Below are 18763 nucleotides of genomic sequence, written 5' to 3'. Positions count from 1 at the left end.
TGGATCGCTCAAGTCCATCTTACAAAAAATTCAATTTGTAATATTATATTGAATTAAATATCATTAAATATCATTTTGATAAAATAATTTTAAATTTAAATTTTATTATGATCAAACTAAATTTCTCGAAAAAAAAAATAAATTGATGTTTTCATATATTAACTCTATTTTATCTATACCCTTAATTTCTTGAACTCAATTTTCGAATATATAAGAATTCAAACATATAGAAGGACCAAATCAAAATCAGTTTGGAAAACAATGTATTTAGCTATGAAAAGTATTGATTTAAAATGACATTAAATTATAAACAGTTTTTTATATAAAAAAGTATTCCAAGAGATCCAATGCATTTTTGCGAATAGTATCTTGATTTTATTAAGATCGAAATTTTGGTTTTTAAGCTTAATTCTTAAAACTCCATTTTTAAATATAAAAATAATCAATAATAAAAAGTTGTTTATATTTATAGTTCAATTTTTTACTTAGCATTTCAAACACCTAAGAAAAACATATATACCCATCTTACTGAATTAATGAGAAGGTTCGTTCGCGCGCCATATTCCGCTTGAAATCGATTTTATTGCCCTAATTTATGACAATATTTTTTTTGCATTTTGCCATCGGTTGATTACGATTTGTGAATTATGAAAACTGATTTCTGGTGTTTACTGTGCATGTCATTTGCTTTGGGCCGGGCGAACTTTGGTCCCTTATGAAGCATCTTGTTGCGTGTCTCACATTCCATTTTATAGTTCTTGCGGAGGATAACTGAAAAGTAGTAGATAATCTCCACCACCGACAGCATACTCATGCCCACAAAAAGACTAAAGGCGCTGCCCAGGTTAGCTAAAGATAATAAGTTAATTATAAGTTAAGAAATTGCTGTGCTAAATGAAATACACGTACAAACCAAAGTAACCATATTGGAAAGCAAATCTCGACGTAGGCGACGATAGCTAAAGGAATTGATAAAGACATGCAATATACCATCATTTTTGGCAAGGCCTGAGCTGAAGTCAAAGATAATTTTATACTTTGTACAGTGAAGAAGTATTGGTTTACCTACTAGAACTTGTCGGCAATTGGCATGTTGAGTTCGAGGGGAAAATTGGTAACCTGCACATCGTAATCAAGGTGTTCACAAGCAAGTGGACAATCGCACTGTGTGCTCTTTTTTCTGGTAATAATATTTGCTAAAAATAAAGTGTTAAATTTATTATTGTATAATCTAAACCAATAAATGACCCACCAAAATTATTAATTAGACAGGGAATGTCCCTAAAGGTACAAATCCGATCTGTGGTTCTATTAAAGTCAAAGAAGTACGTGTGACAGCCGCAGAACTTGACCATATTTGTGACCCTACAATTTAGCTCGCAATTGGGGTAAACATAATCCGGAAAGTATCGCAGTGGGAACTCTTTCTGGAAAACGCAATTTCTCTCCTCAATCGTTAAAGCTTTAACAGCCGCCGAACAAAATGTTTCTTGAGGTCTGAGGGCAGCGAAAGTTTCTGTATTAAAGGCCACGAATTTAGCAGCAGCATGCGCACTGGGAAAAGCATCAACTTCTTGGATTAGCAGCTTTACGCCATAGGAATACGATTGCACTGGATCGTAGCTGTCGTCCTGGTACCGAACAATAACTGAAAGTCCATTTTTAAAACCTCCTTTGACTCGTTGCGCTGTGAAGTTGAGACTGTTCAAAAAATAATTAAATCAAATAGTTAAATAATTTTTCAGGGATTTGATTGAAATAAACAAATAATCACAATTTCATGATTGTTTTTCTTTTTAAAACTTATTCTCTCACAAAGTAGTTATTATTCTTTTGCACGAAAAAAATTTCTCAATAACTAACTTAAAATTAATCAATATTTTTCTAAACAACACATTTTGCTCGTAGTCGCAAACCGTTTGTTTGGTTGGAAAAATACTGCTAAAATTAAATATATATGTGATTTTTTTCGCTCAAAAAGTTATTATTAAAATGTTATTCTTATTTTATCACCTTTGATAATTTAAGTCCCTGTGATATTGTTAACTCACCCCTTCTGTCGCAAATTGAACGAACAACAGTGACCGAAAAAAGTTTTGGACAGCTGGAAAATCTGCGAACAATCCAATATTTCACCATTGAATCGACAGCGATAGAGAATTTCATTGCAATCCCAACGTAGGTGTTCCACAAACTGTTGAATTGTCAGGTTGTTAATATAGATCAAGGTCTCCATTTGTTCAATATCCTGGGCAGTATAACGTTCATCATCCAGCATAAAACCGTAGAAAATGTGAAGTTTTCGAAGAATGCCACTTAAATCGGATCCTTTTGGAAGTTGTCTGTTAGAATTAAATACTTTAAAAATTAAGGAAAATATTTGAAGTTACTTTCACCCACATAGTTTTTAGGAAAGCCTTTGATTTCTGCATATTGAATAGCACATCGGGACAAATGGTGACTGGTGGAAAGTAGAGATTGTTGACGGGCGTGTGATCACTTTCCACATTCATTCTCGTGGGACTACTGCGGTAGTCTATGTAGAAGGTGTGCGCCATAACCACAGCACAAATGAACATCACAAGCGAGATCAACAGCCATACTAGATGCACTATTTTATTGGTGTCCTCGTCGCGGGTGTATCTCAATCCATGGATACTGCTGGTGGCACAGAAGTCACCCCAAGTGCGTCGAAGGGAACCCACCAAAGGGGACACATTCAGATCCACTTGGTCCGGGCTCAGCTCCTCTTCGTGACCCATTTGAAAAGCCAACTGAAGGCCTTTGCTTTGGTACAAGCTCTTTAATACAGGGCTTAGAAAAGATGGCTCACTTGATATCCTGACAAGTACTTATTATTAACGAATTAGGATTCAAGGGTGAGGCAGTCGTCAAAGAACGTTTAACATACAGTTTTGGGAGTCAGCTTTGGTATGCAGTGTTTGGAATTGTATCATATAGAGGGTTATAAGAAATATGGGCCAAATTATAGGAATTGAAAAAAACAATTTCCGAATGAAATACAAGGTCTCATGTTGGATGTTTCTTAGTTTCTTGTAGACAATAGTGACGCAATATTGGTCTATACAAAAATTTCCGTAAGAAAAAAATCTCAATTAACGGATATTTGAATATACATTATTCCCAATTAAACGAAAAGTAGCTTTTGTTTGTTTCTTAAACTAGTAGTTTTTAATGGTTTCCATACATTTGGTTGTTTGCCCAACAACGTTCTCTTGAGCGGATCATTTAATTTCAAAACAGTGAAATCAGTAAGAGAACTAAACTCTGTCGCTATCACAATAAGTTAAAGAAAACTACGCATTTGCAATGGTAGACCTCGATTTTCCCTACTCTAAAGTTGACGATTTGTGCTCGATTTGGTGTGGGTTCGTTTGGAGTTCCCAAAAGTAACATATTTACAATGGGAAACTTACTACTGTCTTTTTAGCGGTGTATATGCAGGCACAGGAATAGATCAAAGGCTAAACTATCAATATTAACAACTTTTGGCTTAACAAATAGGTAACTAAAACAAGGACTAAACTATATAGTATCGTGTACGTATTAATAGTAATGACGGCTAATACTAGGGCCATTTTTGGAGTCTTAGGAGCTGGAGATGGCCTGTGGCGCCGAGTTGCCATTGCCCAGCCTTTGCGGGGTGGTGCTCGAGGTCTGCAGGGCCGGTTTCTGCTCATCATCCTCCGGATTGTCCCAGAACTGTCGCTCACCGGAGCCGAAGATGTTGTAGAAGGTGCCGCAGATGATGTACACAAACGCGGCGATGAAGAACACGATCTGCCACTGACCCATCATGGGCTAAAATAGAAAGGGGTGAAAGTTAGTAAGATACAAAGATCATCCCTATTGATTTACGCAAACAAAATTAATGGTCTAGTCTAGGGGTGCTCAAGCTTTACATTTTCAATGTTTCTCTTTTGTTTTACCATTCTGTTATTTTGTCATCGCTAATCCAAATGATATTAGTTTTTCTCTTTTTCTTGTCTTTACAATGACATTTGGTACATGAGTCCCTGGTTTTTGTTTGTAACAACTAATCCAAATAATATTCTTTAGTTTTGACACTCTTCACTGACATACTTAGAATTGTGTTGCTAAACGCACTGCCATAATGCAGTATTGAGCACCCCTGTTTTAGATTTAACAAAACCTAAACTCCAAACTCACCTTGCTGTGATCCGAGATGAGGTTGCCCGCAGCAATGGGCGCCAGTAGACCTGCCAAATTGGCCGAACAATTAGTGATGGCCATCAGGAAACCAGCGAAACGCGGGGTGAGGTCCAAGTGGTTGATCTTGAAGCCGGAGTAGATGCCGCCATTGAGGCCCACGCCAATGGTCAAGATGGCCAACGTTAGAGCTCGATCACAGCCCGTGTAGGAGGCGGCTATCAGGGCAATGCCAGGACCATACTGGCCAATACTGTTGATCAGCTTCCTGGTGGCCGTGTGTGAGAATCTCTTCGAGCTGATCATCCAGTCGGCGATCACCGAGATGAACATGGAGAAGAGCCACATGGCCAGGTAGGGCAGGGAGCTGAGCAAACCGTTCGACTTCAGGGAGAAGCGGAGCACCTGCTTCATGTAGGTGGGCAGCTCGGTCATCAGGGTCTCGTAGCCATAGTTGTGACCCATGTGGGCGAACAGAATGGCGTAGAAGGGTAGCGACTTCATGATGGCCTTGAAGGGAATGGGTGGACTCTGAAAAAAATAATGCAAAAATATTACAAACTCCACTTACAGTAAGGAAAAAACAAACAACCCACCTTGACCACATCAGTTCCCCAGAGGGCATCATTGATGTACTTCTTCTCGCGCTCATCGATGGTGGGATGCGCAGAGGGTTCCTCGTACACAAAGACCAGGAAGGCAATGGACCAGATGGTTCCCACCACGCCAAACACGTAGAAAATCGATGGCCAACCGCCATCGAAACCGTATTCGGCCAGCAAGCCGGAAAGTGGCATCGAGATGATTGTGCCAAATTGAGCACCCGCGTAGACTGCTGCCCCCATGCGGGATCTCTCGTTGGGCGGAATCCATTTGGCCAACATGGCGTGGGTGCAGGGCACAATGGGACCCTCACCCAGACCCTGGATAAAGCGCACCGCACACAGACCCCAAACTCCTCCGCCACGGGCAGCCACCGGAACCAAAAAGGCAAACACCGAGTTGATCAGCATGCCATAGCCCAGGAATCGCAGAGAGCCATACTTCTTGGCCAAGATGCCGAAGGGAATCTGGGTGATCACATAGCCGTAGAAGAAGGAGGACAGGATATAGCCCTGCAGGGCCGAGCTCCAGGGGAACTCGCCATCTTGGGAATCGTCCTAAAAATTGGATTCAAAATTCAGGTAAGTGAAAATGTTACACAATTTAAAAAATCAACTTACAATTGGTATATCCCGATCTCCGCACTCATCATCGTACTCCTCTTCACCGGTCTTAATGGCCGTGTGATTAACCATGGCCACAATGGCAACCGACATATTAGTGCGCATCACGTACGCATTGGCCATGCCCAGGAAAAGCATAAAGGTCACAAAGTACCGGGTGGCAAAGCATCCTAGAAGATAAAGATAACATAAATTAGTTCACAGATAAAAAAATTGTATAACAAATATTATAAATTGAATAATTATAATAAATTCATTAATAAATATAAAATCATGGCAATGAATACAATTTAAATACATTTTATTCAAGATAAATAGGCTTTAAACGTAAATTATTATTATTATAATTTTCAAATAAATTATCTATTCCGAAATAAGTTTAATAAAAATGTTTAAATTTTATGCAAAATATTTCGATTTATTACGTTTTGTTTACAAGTGTAAGAAAAAACGCAATCAAAGGAGAACCCAAGAGAATATAAAATATTTAAATGTACACCCTCAGAGATGGTGAAAACCGAATTTATATTACTCAATTCATGCGTCAGTGAGCAATAAGCATGCACAAAATAATTAATCTAAGGCAGGCGGAAATCTTGTCAACAACTATAAAAGCTAGCTGGCAAATTATATGTTTCGGAAATGCACAAATAACCCAAATACATCGCGGCTACAAGTGAGATATGAAGATATAATCTAGTCTGGGGTTTGCTTAGCTCAAGGTTCGTTGCTCGATCGAGATAAGATTCCCTTCAGGTTTACTAAATGACTCATAGAATAATGTACACCCTACAAAGTTTACTTTATTTCCCATAAAATACTTTAATTAGATTTGTTTTAATTAATATCCAATTAAAAATGATTCGTTCCTATATGCTTTGTGTCACCATTTCACAATGGCCTATCGGTCCCCTTTATTTTTATTTTTATGGGCACAGAGTCATATTCCGAGATCGCGTTTTGTTATTATGATGAAAGCAAAAGCAATTGTTTACGTTTGGGGGGAATGATGAGTGCTTGTTATTTTTTAGTGCCGTTTGTGTCATTTGTCAAACGTGAATCGTCGTTATTACTAGCAATTCACAAGGCCGTGAAACACGTGAGGATATCCAGAATTCCAGCTTTCAGTACAGTTGTGTTTGCTTTCTAGGGCTTGGGGCTGGGGTTGGGTCTGTATGGGTTAATTAGAGGGTGACGCATTGAAAGTTCAAGGCTGCCGCTGAACAGAAATAGTCGAGTCAATTTACTTTCAAAACTAATGAACTTTGCCCACCTTTCGGTAAATCAAAAACTGTACGATAAGCTTTTTGTGTTCAATAACCCAACAGATTCGCTGGAATTTAGTTCCCCCCTTAATTCCCGAAAAAAAATATGACATAAACAATCGGTATGAAACCACAAAATTGCTGATTGAAAATTAATTTCAAAAACATTGTTGTTCGCTGGCCGTTTGTTTCTGCTCACGCAGCGTTAAATCGCGCGATTTGCTCGCTTTTTTCCCTGGTTTCCCCCATTTTCCACCAACACATCTCGTGTTGCACAATTGCCGCGTTTGCTTTCGTTGGCAGCAATCTGGCGATGAGGAGAAGCACGTGTACATCGCGCGAAATCAGCACAAGGAGAAGAAAACCGGTCTACGGGTGTAGATGTGTGTTCAAGAGGTGAACGACGATTGGTTCTACCCTTAGTATTACGTATACGCAGGGTGGGCATAAAGGAAAGGTGTTAAAGAGAACAAAGGGAATAGTTTGAAAAAATCTGCAAAACAGAGTAGGTATACAAGTACCAATAAAAAAAGTTTATTTAAAATTTAACATACAACTTTGTACAAATACAATTGTGCAAAGACAACTAAACATAGCATTCCTATGTCTTGTTATAGGCGATCTTAGCTTACTCTGTGGCTGTTGCTCCAGGGACTCATGGACGCTCCTCTGATTCCACACCAAAACATGGCCATCGCGATGACGGTGATTCAGACTGCTGCGTCGGAAGGGCATTTTGTGGTAAGCCACCCTTAACGCAACTAAATTCGATATTTTCTAGTTTGGTTTTCCTCGCGGGTTCAAGACTTTTTGCGCACACGCTTAAACCATTTCATTGTCTATCTGTCGACTTGGCCGGCTGAAGACCGTAACATATCGCGGGCTGGGAAACTCGGCGGCTCGAATCGGAAAATAATTAGCAATAATTTTCGTTAGCCCAATAGCCCAAAGTGTTCTTTCCTCGAGGCTGAACGGTCAACTGAGTCGGTACTTTGCGCTCCCGCTTGTTGCTTTCAGCTTTTTCTACTGAGCGCCAACTGTTGCGCCGCCTTCATTTATAAACTGCGGCACTGTGGGTATGAGTATGAGCCCTGAGTATATCTGCGGCTATTGGGTTCGGATATAGAACGAGCATATGGGTGCACGAATGTACGAGTATGTACGATTCTGCGCCGGCGTCGCTCTCACCGCCGCCGGGTGATTACATCAGTTTAAGTGTTCAGATTTCGACTAATTAAGTGAGGCGATGGAAAATTCTCCCCAGCATAATGCATCATTTCAGGCCCGGCGATTGATGTCAATTGATAGAGTGAACTTTTCAGTCGGAACCAAAGTCAGCGAAATCGGGCGAACCACCTTCGTATAGTATATATGTCTAATTATATCGGATGGACGTAAGCATTGGTAGACCCTCACATCTCGTGACTTTCGGCACATGGAGTACACGTACACGCGCTGCCTAAAATATGCACAGCTAAGTGATTATGGTAACATGGGGAGCTACTGTGGGGTACTTGGAAAATTACTAAGTATTTTGTATGTTTTCTATTTCATTCATAAGATAAAAAAGGGTTAGGAAAGCTGTTTATTTTATTGTGTGTAGTTTATTGTGTTTAATTTTAAAAAGTACCTCTTCAATGCTAACACCAAATTATAATTCTTAAACTAGCCTAACAACCTAAAAAAAGCAAATGGGGGTACATTTTGAAGTAATTGAAAAATTACAAAGTATATATGTTCTCTATTTCGTTCATAAAAAAAAGTGAGTAAATAAACAGTTTTATAAACCAGGAGCAACTTAAGTTCACTATTGCTTATGCGTTTTTAAAAGAAAATTATTGAAATTATAGTTCTTAAACTATACTAACCACCCGCAACAAAAACAAATGGGGCAGACATGTGTAAATATGTCTATAGACCCAGGATGAAGTCATAGAAATGCGACGCCGCTAAATAAAGGCGCCCCCACAAGGTGCACTCTATATTTTCTGTGTAATTACTGGTCATGCCAAAATATATACGCTATTTAATCGTTTTGACAAGTTGTTGCTAATTTTGACATAGCCCGAAAGTCAGAACAAAACAGCACACCATTTCCCCTGTTGTTTGTGGCTTAACCATTATTTATTTTTTCAACAAACCGCAGAGCGAGACCAAAGTTGAATCAGTAAAAGTAGCCACAGTCACGCTTGACTAGCACAAGTGTTTGTTCGTATACTATTGAATGTGTGCGGCAATGGCGGAGTCCGCTCTGAAAGTTGCCGCCGGCTGAGACCGACACGTGTTTGTCGCCTGCCTCTTCTCACAAGTTGAAATTGCCAATCCGATGCGATCACAACGACTTGCGTATGAGCTACTACTGAATAAGGGGTAGAAGCTTTAAAAGGGTAAGTATCTATAAGAACACAAAAGAGAATCAAGGTATTGATTTCTGCATTAAAAAAACAAAAAGCTAAAAGTCAAGAATAGTAAAAAAAAAGTTAGAAAGGGTAAATATCAAACGCAAGTAGTTTATCTATAAGAATATCCAAGCAATCACTAATTCTATGTTGCTTTATATTCGCAACAGCATAGTTTCCTTTTTATGGCTCCTTTTGTGTTAATTGTTTTTAGCTGGCATTGAGCGTGTTAAGCTCTCGTGACAAAAAAAAGAGAAGCCATTTACACTGTCTAGCTTGATGAATACCATATTCTAATTATTTAAGTGTTCGCGTATGTAGGGTGAATTTTTGGCAGTCTTCTAATGGAATTTTTATGGTCAGGCTGCGGTACAGTTGTGCCCGACCAAAGCAATTAAGTGATTTTTCATTTCGAATGCCAAATATTTCGATCTATTTTAGTACGGCTGCAAAAGGGAATTTATTATATTGATATTTATATGTGGTTATCCGAAAGAGTTAACTATTTTACATTTACTCTACATGAAAGTACGCAAGCTTTCACTACGTTTTCGGTGCATGCTTTTGGGTCGAACTTTCACGTAACGTAACGTGACGTAACGTAAGTGAGAACTTAGCTTTCAACTCCTAAAGTAAGTAATTGTATGAGAACATTCTGGGAAACTCTGGTTATAAAAGAAGCGCCGATTTGCCACAGCCAGCCATAATAATAATAAGACACAGTTGTCGTTTATTTGGCTTTCAACTCAATTTAAACATAAACAACGAATACTTGTCGCATTTTGAGGGTTCGTTCCTGGTATCGGATATCTTGAGAGGTGCAAAAGAGTAGCGCAAATATTTACCGGCCATAAAAGAGGCGGCTTTGTTTTCCCAGAAGGTCAGACTGTTGTCAGTCGTAGATTATTTGCTGATCTTTATAAGATAGTTCCAATTCAGCGAGTCACAACTGCGGCGGCATTTGGGTTAATTGCTCAGTAATTTCTAATTCAATTTCCCTTTTTGCAGGTAGCACTATCTGAATGAATGTCTGGTCTATTTCCGTGCTAATTGTAATCTATAAAAATAGTAACATGCACACTCAAGAGATGAGATGAGTAATTTGCATGCCACTCAGTGTCGCAAAATACGAAAAAAGTAAAATGAATTTCTGCGAAATCGTCATATAAGTCACGATCTTAAAAAGTGAGGAATTTCAACTGTCCAAGTTTAAAAGGGTATAGTGCAAGCGCTGTCGCATGAAAATTAAAACCTACTTTGTAAAGGCAATTTTTCAATTTAGCAAGTCGCACTGAGATGGGCCGCAAATCGGATTACGCCAGTGCCCCGAGACGTCAACGCCAACAATACAGAGGTATATATATAGTAGATATATCCCATGGCAAAAATATGGAACGGATATGGGGCTCCAGTCGAGCGCATCGCTGAACAGGTCGCTGATTCGGATACTCTGCCTTCCTATTGTTAAATTGTCACTGACGGGTTTTTTGTGAGCCACCCACCTCCGCATACGATACCAAATTGCAGGGGCGTTGGCTGGGAAATTGAATAGATAATGTAGTCACTACTGTTTCATCCAATTAACCGACGATGACAGAGCCAGAGGGCACCCCATTCAAATGTCAATATCAGGGCCAAAAGCCAGCGACTCGGTGAAAAACTCGGCAAGCTGCCAGACCGAAAATCGCTCTCAATTGGCAATTGCATTCTCGACACGAGTAGCTTACATGGCTCTGTAATCGCTAGCGAAAGTAAAAAGTGAAAAGTTCTCGTCGGAATCTCAAGGCGAGTGTATGCATTTCCCCGACTGACCTTAGCCGCGAATCTCGAGTGGGAAAACGAGTTTTGACATCGCCTTGCAGAGTTCATTTGCACAGTTATAAACACGTACTGTATTCGGCATTTGCCGCGATTTATAGCTCTGTTTTTTGGCTTGTTTTGTTTGTTGTATTATTGGGCCTTTGCCGGTAACCGGTTTTGTTCGGTTCAAACCACGCTACTTGGCTATGAAAAAGGTAAACCGGGAACTCAGCACAAACTGTGTCAAGTGTCGAGCAGATGACTTCTGAATAAAATATATTAAGGAAGCAAAGACATCGTAAACAAACCACTTGGCTTGTTCGTAAATGGCAAGGCAAATTTGAAAACAACAATGGGGACTGTCTATTATAGTGATCCAAAATTGTTCAAAAGCGAATTAGAATAGGAATAAATTTGCTTTGCACAGTATTATCTTTTTTATGTTTAAATATATTGGGAAACAAGAAGAGATTAAATTGAGATAGCTTTATCGCTTAATTCTTTCTAACAAAATAAATACATTTTGTTAGAAATTGGGTTTTTGGGGTTACAAAATAAATTGTAAAAACTTATCAATAAATGTTTTATTTTGTTATCAAAATTTATGAATTTGTATTTAAAATGTAAATATATTTGTAATTATATATCTTTATTTATAGGCAATAATTTGTTTTATTTTTAAAACCATTTTAACACTTTGTCAAGAAATTAAATGTTGGGAAAGCTTTAACGCTTAATTATTTTAAGCAAAATGTATTTATTTTCTCGTAGTTAAAAATTTCATGCAAGGTATATTTATTTTTTTATCAGAAAAATATATAACTGTCATCTTAATATATGAATTCATATTTCCTTTGCAAATTACGTACTCTGTGTCACACGTTAATTGTTAATTTGGCTCACGCATTGGCGACTCTTTTCATTAATGGATTTTATTTTTCTCCTCATTTTCGTTGCATAACAAATAACTTCCGTTTTGCGGCAACCTTCTCATCCATTTTTGGGCGGATTTCGTTTATTTAAACCAAGTGGATCCCCGGAGAAGCAATGAGCCGCCCGTTCAATCGACTTCAAGTGTAATTTTCTAGCTTAACGATTGCAAAATAGCCGGGCGTGGAACGTGTGCTCACGTTTTCTGTTCAGGTTCTGTTCTGTTAATTTGCTTAGTATTTCGAGCAACTGATAAATACAAATTATATGGCTCAGCGCTTGAGACACATATCCGAGTGAATTGTTATTTGCAATAAATGGGGCAATTACCCGGCAACTGAAATCATAGAATGCATCATATGAATTGCAAACCTAGCGGGTAATTGTTTGAATAAAGGAAAGCAAAAATGTGCATTTGCATGTTACTTAGACACACTGATTGTTATAAGGGGTTTGAAATTACTTTCTAAAGCTGACTTTCGGAGAAAAGAGTTAAGAAGTTAATTGCTGAGGGTAAGTATTTCCTATGTAGGTTATTTCCTACTATTGAGTGAAACTTAACAAATGGTTATATATTTAAGTATTCTATTTATGTCCCATTGTTTCTTAATATAATATTTATATCAATAATTTGTTTAGAAAATATGAAAGCTTTTGAAGATGCATAAAATACCTGTTTTCATATTAAAATTTGTTTCATGACTACAGGTCATTCCATTTAATTTTAATTTTAATTTTTTTATTGGCCACTGTACTTATGATATTTACATTCCTTTTTAAAGACGAAAAAATACTCGTTCTCATAACAAGATTAATATTTTGACCAGAAAGCATCCTATACTATATTTATTCTCTTGTCGGCCATTGTATTAATGGTGTTTTTGTCACATTCCTATCATTCCCTTAATAATTGCCAAGCAAAGAGTGCAATGACAATTGGGAACTATCTCGGCAATAAGTGTAATAACAATTGTGAATTATATCAGGTATAACTAGTAAATATTACACCATTTTACAGTGCCATTTAGGGCACGCTTTCTTCTGTAATTTAGGGCGTATTATCACTAAATATGTTGAGAAAACTCACCCAGCGCTGGCTTTTCAAGATCCTTCTCGGTGCTGGCACAAATAGCCTCCTTCGACGCGGACATCTTGCTAATTGTGGTGTTGTGCAGGCTTTATGGACTTAGTGACTTTGTTTAAGTTGAACACAAAGTGTTAAAACAAATTGATTACGACGCCGCAGGTGGCGCGTTTAAATATCACAATACTGCACTGCACACAATGCTTTGTACGGGGGTGTTACTATATTTGCAGTTTAACTTTTGTGTGCAAGGTGTCGGAGCATTTTCCCCACCGATATATGGTATTTTTTTTATTTGCAGAAGCCTCTGCGGCTTTCTTCGGAATTCTTCTGGATTTCTTCACTCGCGATCTGCTGCCGCCGGCAGCTTGAATTGTTCTGATTGACAGTCGGCGGGTAGCGGGCTTTAAATAAGCCCCGATTCAGTCAGGTTCGGTCTGGGTTCCACTCAGACGTCTGTTGTCTGCCGTCTGCTGTCTGCTATTTGCACGATTTATTCGCCGTTTTACCGGCTTGTTGACACTCGCTCTTCGGGGATACGGACACCTTCACTTCTCCAGCAGTTTCCCCGCTTTTCGCGCTACAGATCGGCAGATCAAGTTGTTAATCTGAAAGCAGAGAGCAGCGGTAAACAAATTAGTTTGATAAATTTAGCAGGCTATCGGCTACTGGCTACTGGCTTCAATTGGTTAGGCAAACGCTAAGTGTCGCCGAATGCGAAATGTCCACCGTCATCTTGTCGAGATTGGCATTTGATTTTGAGATCTCACGAGTCAGTCGCCCTACGCACGTTTTCCCAGTTAACAGTGGCCGGCGATCAAATATTTAACACGGTGATTTGACAAATATTATATATAGTATTGATCCATTTCTGGAGTTGGAGTACAGTTTGCCACCCGATTTCTTAGCCAGTTCTGTGGGGAGAAGGAGACCTTGTGGGATGGCATTGCAAGGCTAGTTTAATATTTGCATTTATATCGCACACTCGCAATGTAATTAACCTTACAGCTTTACTTATCTCGTTCGCAGCTTATCCACTCACATATTGACAATTTCGGCTCCCCGATGATGTAATGTGTTTATGTTTATACATTTTACGCTTATTTTGCCTCACAGCTAACTACCGAAAATCAAGACAATGTTTCCCTTTTGACGAAACCTTTTACCTGTTTTTCAAAGGTAAAATTCCAGGTAAATTGATTATAACAGCGCTTTGATTCTACTTGTATTTAAAAACTAAAAAAAAAAGACGAAGTCAAAAAAACAATAACACAGTTGCGCACTCGAGTTTTTGTGTGAGCCGCATTTCAATTGTTGTCCGAATTGTTTGCACGTCAGAGAGCAGCCGAAAAAAACGTTTTTGGAAAGTTTCGTAAGTCGGCGGAGCAACCTGTTCAGGGAGCTGTGTCAATTTGTTTGCGCAGATTTCTTAGAAATTGAGGAGCCCACACAATGCCCAAATTGGGCTGTTTTGAATGCCAAAGTCTGGCAAACAAAAAACAGTCTATAAATATGTCACCCCACTAATTACTGTACAAAAATTTCCATAAGCTAAGCTCGATGTCGTAGGTAAGATAAGCTTGCCTTCATGCTATAGTTTAGTTCTTTAATCAAGCGTAAATGCTATCGTTTAGAACAGTTTATTTAAACACAATAGCCGGGCATATGGTTACATTTACTTTTATCAGACAAAATGTTTGCTTTAATCGATTAATAAATGCATTTGTTAAGCAACCAATATTGCTTAATTATACGGAATTTACCTTATCTTTTTTATTAGCTGGTGATCAGAAATAGAAACGTGATCTCTATATGATCGCTCGGTGAGGTAGCGCAATTTTCTGGTTTGCTATGCCGTATTTCTGTTACAAATATTGATCAATTTGAACAATTAGCAATTTGACATTTGGGTAAACATTTGGGCTATCAAACTTAGACGGAATGATTTTGCATTTTACGGCCGCTAAACGCCCGCAGATCGCTGAAAGCAGTTGATAGCGATGGTTGCTATACTCCTGGCTCTGATCTCACTATTTTGTTATATAAGTCACGACAAATGAAATTAATTCAATCCGGTAATGGCTAATTTGCTGGAACTTATGCATAATTAGAAAAAAATCCCCTAAGGGCCTAGGGATCTCCGTTGAAATTCTATAAATAATGCAATTAATTTAAATTGAAATTTTAACGGCTGACTAACATTGTATGGCAACTGTCAGTTGTCTGTAGTTTATAGCTATGTATATTTCGACGGCATTAAAAGTGCATTAGTAAATAATAATAAAAGCCGAAAAATTTATGGCTGGCCATAAAACCATATTTAATGCAGTGAAGGGGCCAACAAAAATTTATGAATCTAATCGTTATCGCTAACGCCTTTTAATCGGATTGAAAAGTACGCCGAGCCGCTACCTGAAGTGTTGGAATTTTCTGCAAGATAGGTGGGCCAAAAAAGAGAAGAGGCTGCCAAAGTTCGATTTGGCCAATAGAATACTTGATGCCGCTCTTGTCCTACACCAAGGTGCTAATAAATTTCTAGTCAGACAGATTTATTGACAGATTGTCGGTCGAGTTTTTCTCCAAAACCGAATTGGAATTGGTTACCATGAGTGGTGACTGTGGCAGTAAATCAAATAGGCTTATCTAAGAGTGGGGGACCTCTCATAGATTGCACGGCTATGCGGACTCCGGACTCGGGACTCGAAACGAGATACTTCCTCTCGACCCAATCGAAACACGTGCTAATTACACTTCATTCAGCCTTTTTTCGGCTGACTGGGAATGGGGATGCGGCCATAAAGAAGGAATCCAAGACGTCTGGTATCAGATTGCCTTAATTATGTCATAATTGGGCCATATCGCTGGTCCATAAACCAGCCTTTGTCGCTTATACGATGGATCCGTGACAAGGCAATAGCAAATTTTCCACCCGTGCTTCAGTTTCAACGACCGCAGTAGATTGGCATTTAAATGGGAATTGGCTCTCCTCTTAATTTATTTTAATGTTATTCGCTTTTTGTTCCAATTGCTGCAAACATTTCCACACCATTTCCATTTTTATTTTCATTTCCAGTTCCATTTCAATTTTCATTTCCACTAGCAGCGAGTGCTTGCATTCAGCTTTTCAAGTTCAAGTTCAGGCACGAGAGACTCAACCTCAACTCACATTCCCATTCGATTCGCTTCGGCCCAGTGGTTGTACACTCGGGGAAAATATGTTATCTAATGCTTGGAAAAATTTTCTTGAACTTGTCTGCTTAGATAAATGTTAAATTTGTTTACAAAAATATATAGTCAAACTGAAAACAGATATGATCATATTTTGCAAACAATGTTAAACAAATAAAAGGTAGTAAAAACGTATGAGTTTTACGATCCTTCGGTGTATAACTGCGAAGTAAACGATTTTAGATATATACAAATTTTAGCAACGTAAATGTTAGATTTTGTCAAACTAAAACTGATATGTATTTTCAAATATTATCATAGTTTGCTACCACAGAAAAACTAAAAAAGATCTATTAGCTAATAAATGGAACTAAAAATGGTTAAGTTTTACAATCCTTACAGTGTATTACTGCGAAATAAACGATTTTAGATATAGCAAAACCATAAAAACGCACTTTCCGATTTATACGTATAGATAATTTTCGCAGTGCGGCAGTTATTATCAGATTCTTAACATTGTTTTCGCTGTTCTCGAGTGGGAAACTGTTTGGATCAGTGGACTTGGGAGCTTTAAGGGGTCTTATCTGCTTATCGGCGCGCATTTTCGCACTTGAGTTGGCTATCGAATTGGGATTCGAATTGAAAGTAACCACTTATCTGGGTGGAAGTGAATGGTATGGTTACACAAAATAATGCATCATGTGCGATCGTAAATCATACACTTGAATCGAGTTCCTTGACAATACAAAGCAGCAGTTTTTGTTCTGCTTGCTTAACTCGTTTTCTTTCCTTTGTTAATTTTATCGTCAGCCAGAAATATTAAACATATTTTTAAATTTTTTGTGGATTTAATTGGCTGGTGGTTTTTAATCAGAAACTCACTCACCTCACGCCGACACACAAACACACGCGCAAACGCACAGAAAAACAACTTTTCAAAAATATGAATCAGCTGTTTTGACTTGTCTGTTTTAAATAAGGTTCTTACACTCATTTTGCAATGCCTTCGAAATTAACTGGATCTCAGCGAATTTGCGTACAAAAACAAAGAGGAAAAAAAGGGAGTAAACTGACAGCACAGCGAAATTCAATCAGCTTAGTTTCTAGATTTACCACTCACTTTAATGGGTTGTTGTCAAATGGCGAGTTTTGCACGCACAACCTTAACTGCTGGAAAACTTTCTTTTGGAGTTTTTCACTCGCTCTTTTCGCCACGAGCGTTGGCACTGTAATGACTTACTACCTCGGCTAATTGAACGTTTTTATAATTCTGTTTCTGTTTTACCCGCGAAGCAGAGCCGTCGACTGCGGCAGCGACGTCGCAGTTAGGAAACACGAAGCGCTCAATTTGATTCACCGGCCGAGCTTCGTTTAACTGATAAATACCTGTCCGCCGGGTGATAATAGTCCATTGTGGTAATAAGGTGGCGTTATAAACCACTGGTATATGGTATAATGGAGCTACCTTTCGAGGATCCCACTCTAGTATAGAATGACCCATGATGCAAATATAAAAGGTGATCTAAACGTGAGATCTGCTTTTTTCTGATGACGTTATTTTTGACAGTCTCTATCTAACGCTTTTCCCTCTGAGAGCCAAGAGAGAGTTAAGAAATTTATCGTCCTCGGGAGAGCTGAGTAACCGGTTAAAGAGAGTTAATGCAGTTACTCCGTATAGAGAGTTTACACTGGCACTCACTCCCGCAAATCGTGTGCCGCTCACGTGAGCACACTCTTACTTTCTGGCAAATTATTAAATTAATCTCTCACCCGCATGAGAGACACATGGCGATGGGCAAAAGAGACTTTTACGATATTGACAAATTGACAAGCCCCATAAGGAGATTTACAATGCACCAGTTTAGAGCTCCAGAATTGACGTCAAGAAAAGAAAATGCTGTGGGCTCAGGAAAAATAGTATATAAATATAAGTGGAGCTAAGTAACAGATATAAAAAATTTAAATCGTAGCAAAACACTTTTCCCTGACAACATTAAGCAAATTAATTTGATTAGAATTTCATTTCAATATTGGGATTCATTTCAATATTGGACTATAGGCCAATAAATATATTTTATTTGTATTTGCTGGTATGGTTGTCCAGGCTATAAAAAAGAAATTTAAAACCCTTGTAAAAATTGTTGTGGAATATAATATATAACAATTATCGGCGAAGCTAAGAAACAGCTATAACAATTTTGATTCGTAAATTAAATTCAAGTTGGTTTTTGGCGACCTTTCGTAAAAAACACATTTTCTTGTTAACACTAAACAAATTTATCATTAACGATTTAATTTATCAAAATCTGAATCCCTATAAGCCAAGAAATACATTTTATTGGTACGGCTTTCTAGGCTTGTACTAGAAGATTAATAAATTTGTAAATGCAAATCATTAAAAACAAGATTTCTCTTGTTCTTATATACTATATATTTTCCCTGAGTGCAGCTATGCGCCGTAAACCGAGTATGGTGAGCGATAAGACTAAGGCCAGTTCTGTTCCCCAGTAGCCAATATCAAATATCAACTGATTTTCGTCTATAAAAAGTCGTAAAACACAATCTTGACCAGCAATAGTGAGGTTCGGTGTACGTTTTAATACAGTCCCATGGCAGCCCCATGAATGAGCGATCAACTTAAACTGGGAAAAACGTAGTCACATGATTTTGCGGATTGTGGTTATCGGATTAGCCGAACAA

General features: G+C 38.3%; 2 protein-coding genes across 3 annotated transcripts; both read right to left on the bottom strand.

Annotated features, from left to right (window-relative positions):
• Positions 1–151: 151 nt before the first annotated feature.
• Positions 152–3059, bottom strand: LOC108144598 (sodium channel protein Nach). The gene is made up of 6 exons (XM_017269604.1): positions 2401–3059; positions 2052–2342; positions 1253–1701; positions 1070–1196; positions 910–1013; positions 152–849 (listed from the first exon to the last, which is right to left on the bottom strand). The coding sequence occupies exons 1-6, from the start codon at positions 2760–2762 to the stop codon at positions 632–634; spliced, it is 1551 nt and encodes a 516-aa protein (XP_017125093.1). The 5' UTR covers positions 2763–3059; the 3' UTR covers positions 152–631.
• Positions 3060–3164: 105 nt separating this feature from the next.
• Positions 3165–17305, bottom strand: LOC108144597 (putative inorganic phosphate cotransporter). Of its 2 annotated transcripts, XM_017269603.2 has the most exons (6): positions 17184–17305; positions 12899–13503; positions 5415–5587; positions 4788–5351; positions 4192–4722; positions 3165–3822 (listed from the first exon to the last, which is right to left on the bottom strand). In XM_017269603.2, exons 2-6 carry the CDS (start codon positions 12960–12962, stop codon positions 3610–3612), a joined length of 1545 nt encoding a protein of 514 aa, XP_017125092.1. In that variant the 5' UTR covers positions 12963–13503; positions 17184–17305; the 3' UTR covers positions 3165–3609. The 2 variants fall into 2 exon arrangements, with proteins under 2 accessions (XP_017125092.1, XP_017125091.1); XM_017269602.2 differs by lacking the exons at positions 12899–13503; positions 17184–17305 and adding an exon at positions 7315–7688.
• Positions 17306–18763: the final 1458 nt, after the last annotated feature.

This window comes from Drosophila elegans, unplaced genomic scaffold (assembly GCF_018152505.1).
Source record: "Drosophila elegans isolate 14027-0461.03 unplaced genomic scaffold, ASM1815250v1 contig_183, whole genome shotgun sequence".
Taxonomy (NCBI): domain Eukaryota; kingdom Metazoa; phylum Arthropoda; class Insecta; order Diptera; family Drosophilidae; genus Drosophila; species Drosophila elegans.
The sequence above is the reverse complement of the archived record's forward strand: the minus strand, read 5'-3'. Positions and strand labels throughout refer to the sequence as shown.

Coding starts and splice junctions, on each gene's coding strand:
- LOC108144598 (XM_017269604.1), bottom strand. CDS start 2,762: ATGGGTCACGAAGAGGAGCTGAGCCCGGACCAAGTGGATCTGAATGTG. Junction 2,343..2,400: donor AAGGCTTTCCTAAAAACTAT/GTGGGTGAAAGT, acceptor TAATTCTAACAG/ACAACTTCCAAAAGGATCCG. Junction 1,014..1,069: donor CCAATTGCCGACAAGTTCTA/GTAGGTAAACCA, acceptor CTTTGACTTCAG/CTCAGGCCTTGCCAAAAATG.
- LOC108144597 (XM_017269602.2), bottom strand. CDS start 7,417: ATGCCCTTCCGACGCAGCAGTCTGAATCACCGTCATCGCGATGGCCAT. Junction 5,352..5,414: donor GAGATCGGGATATACCAATT/GTAAGTTGATTT, acceptor TCCAATTTTTAG/GACGATTCCCAAGATGGCGA. Junction 3,823..4,191: donor TCATCTCGGATCACAGCAAG/GTGAGTTTGGAG, acceptor TTTCTATTTTAG/CCCATGATGGGTCAGTGGCA.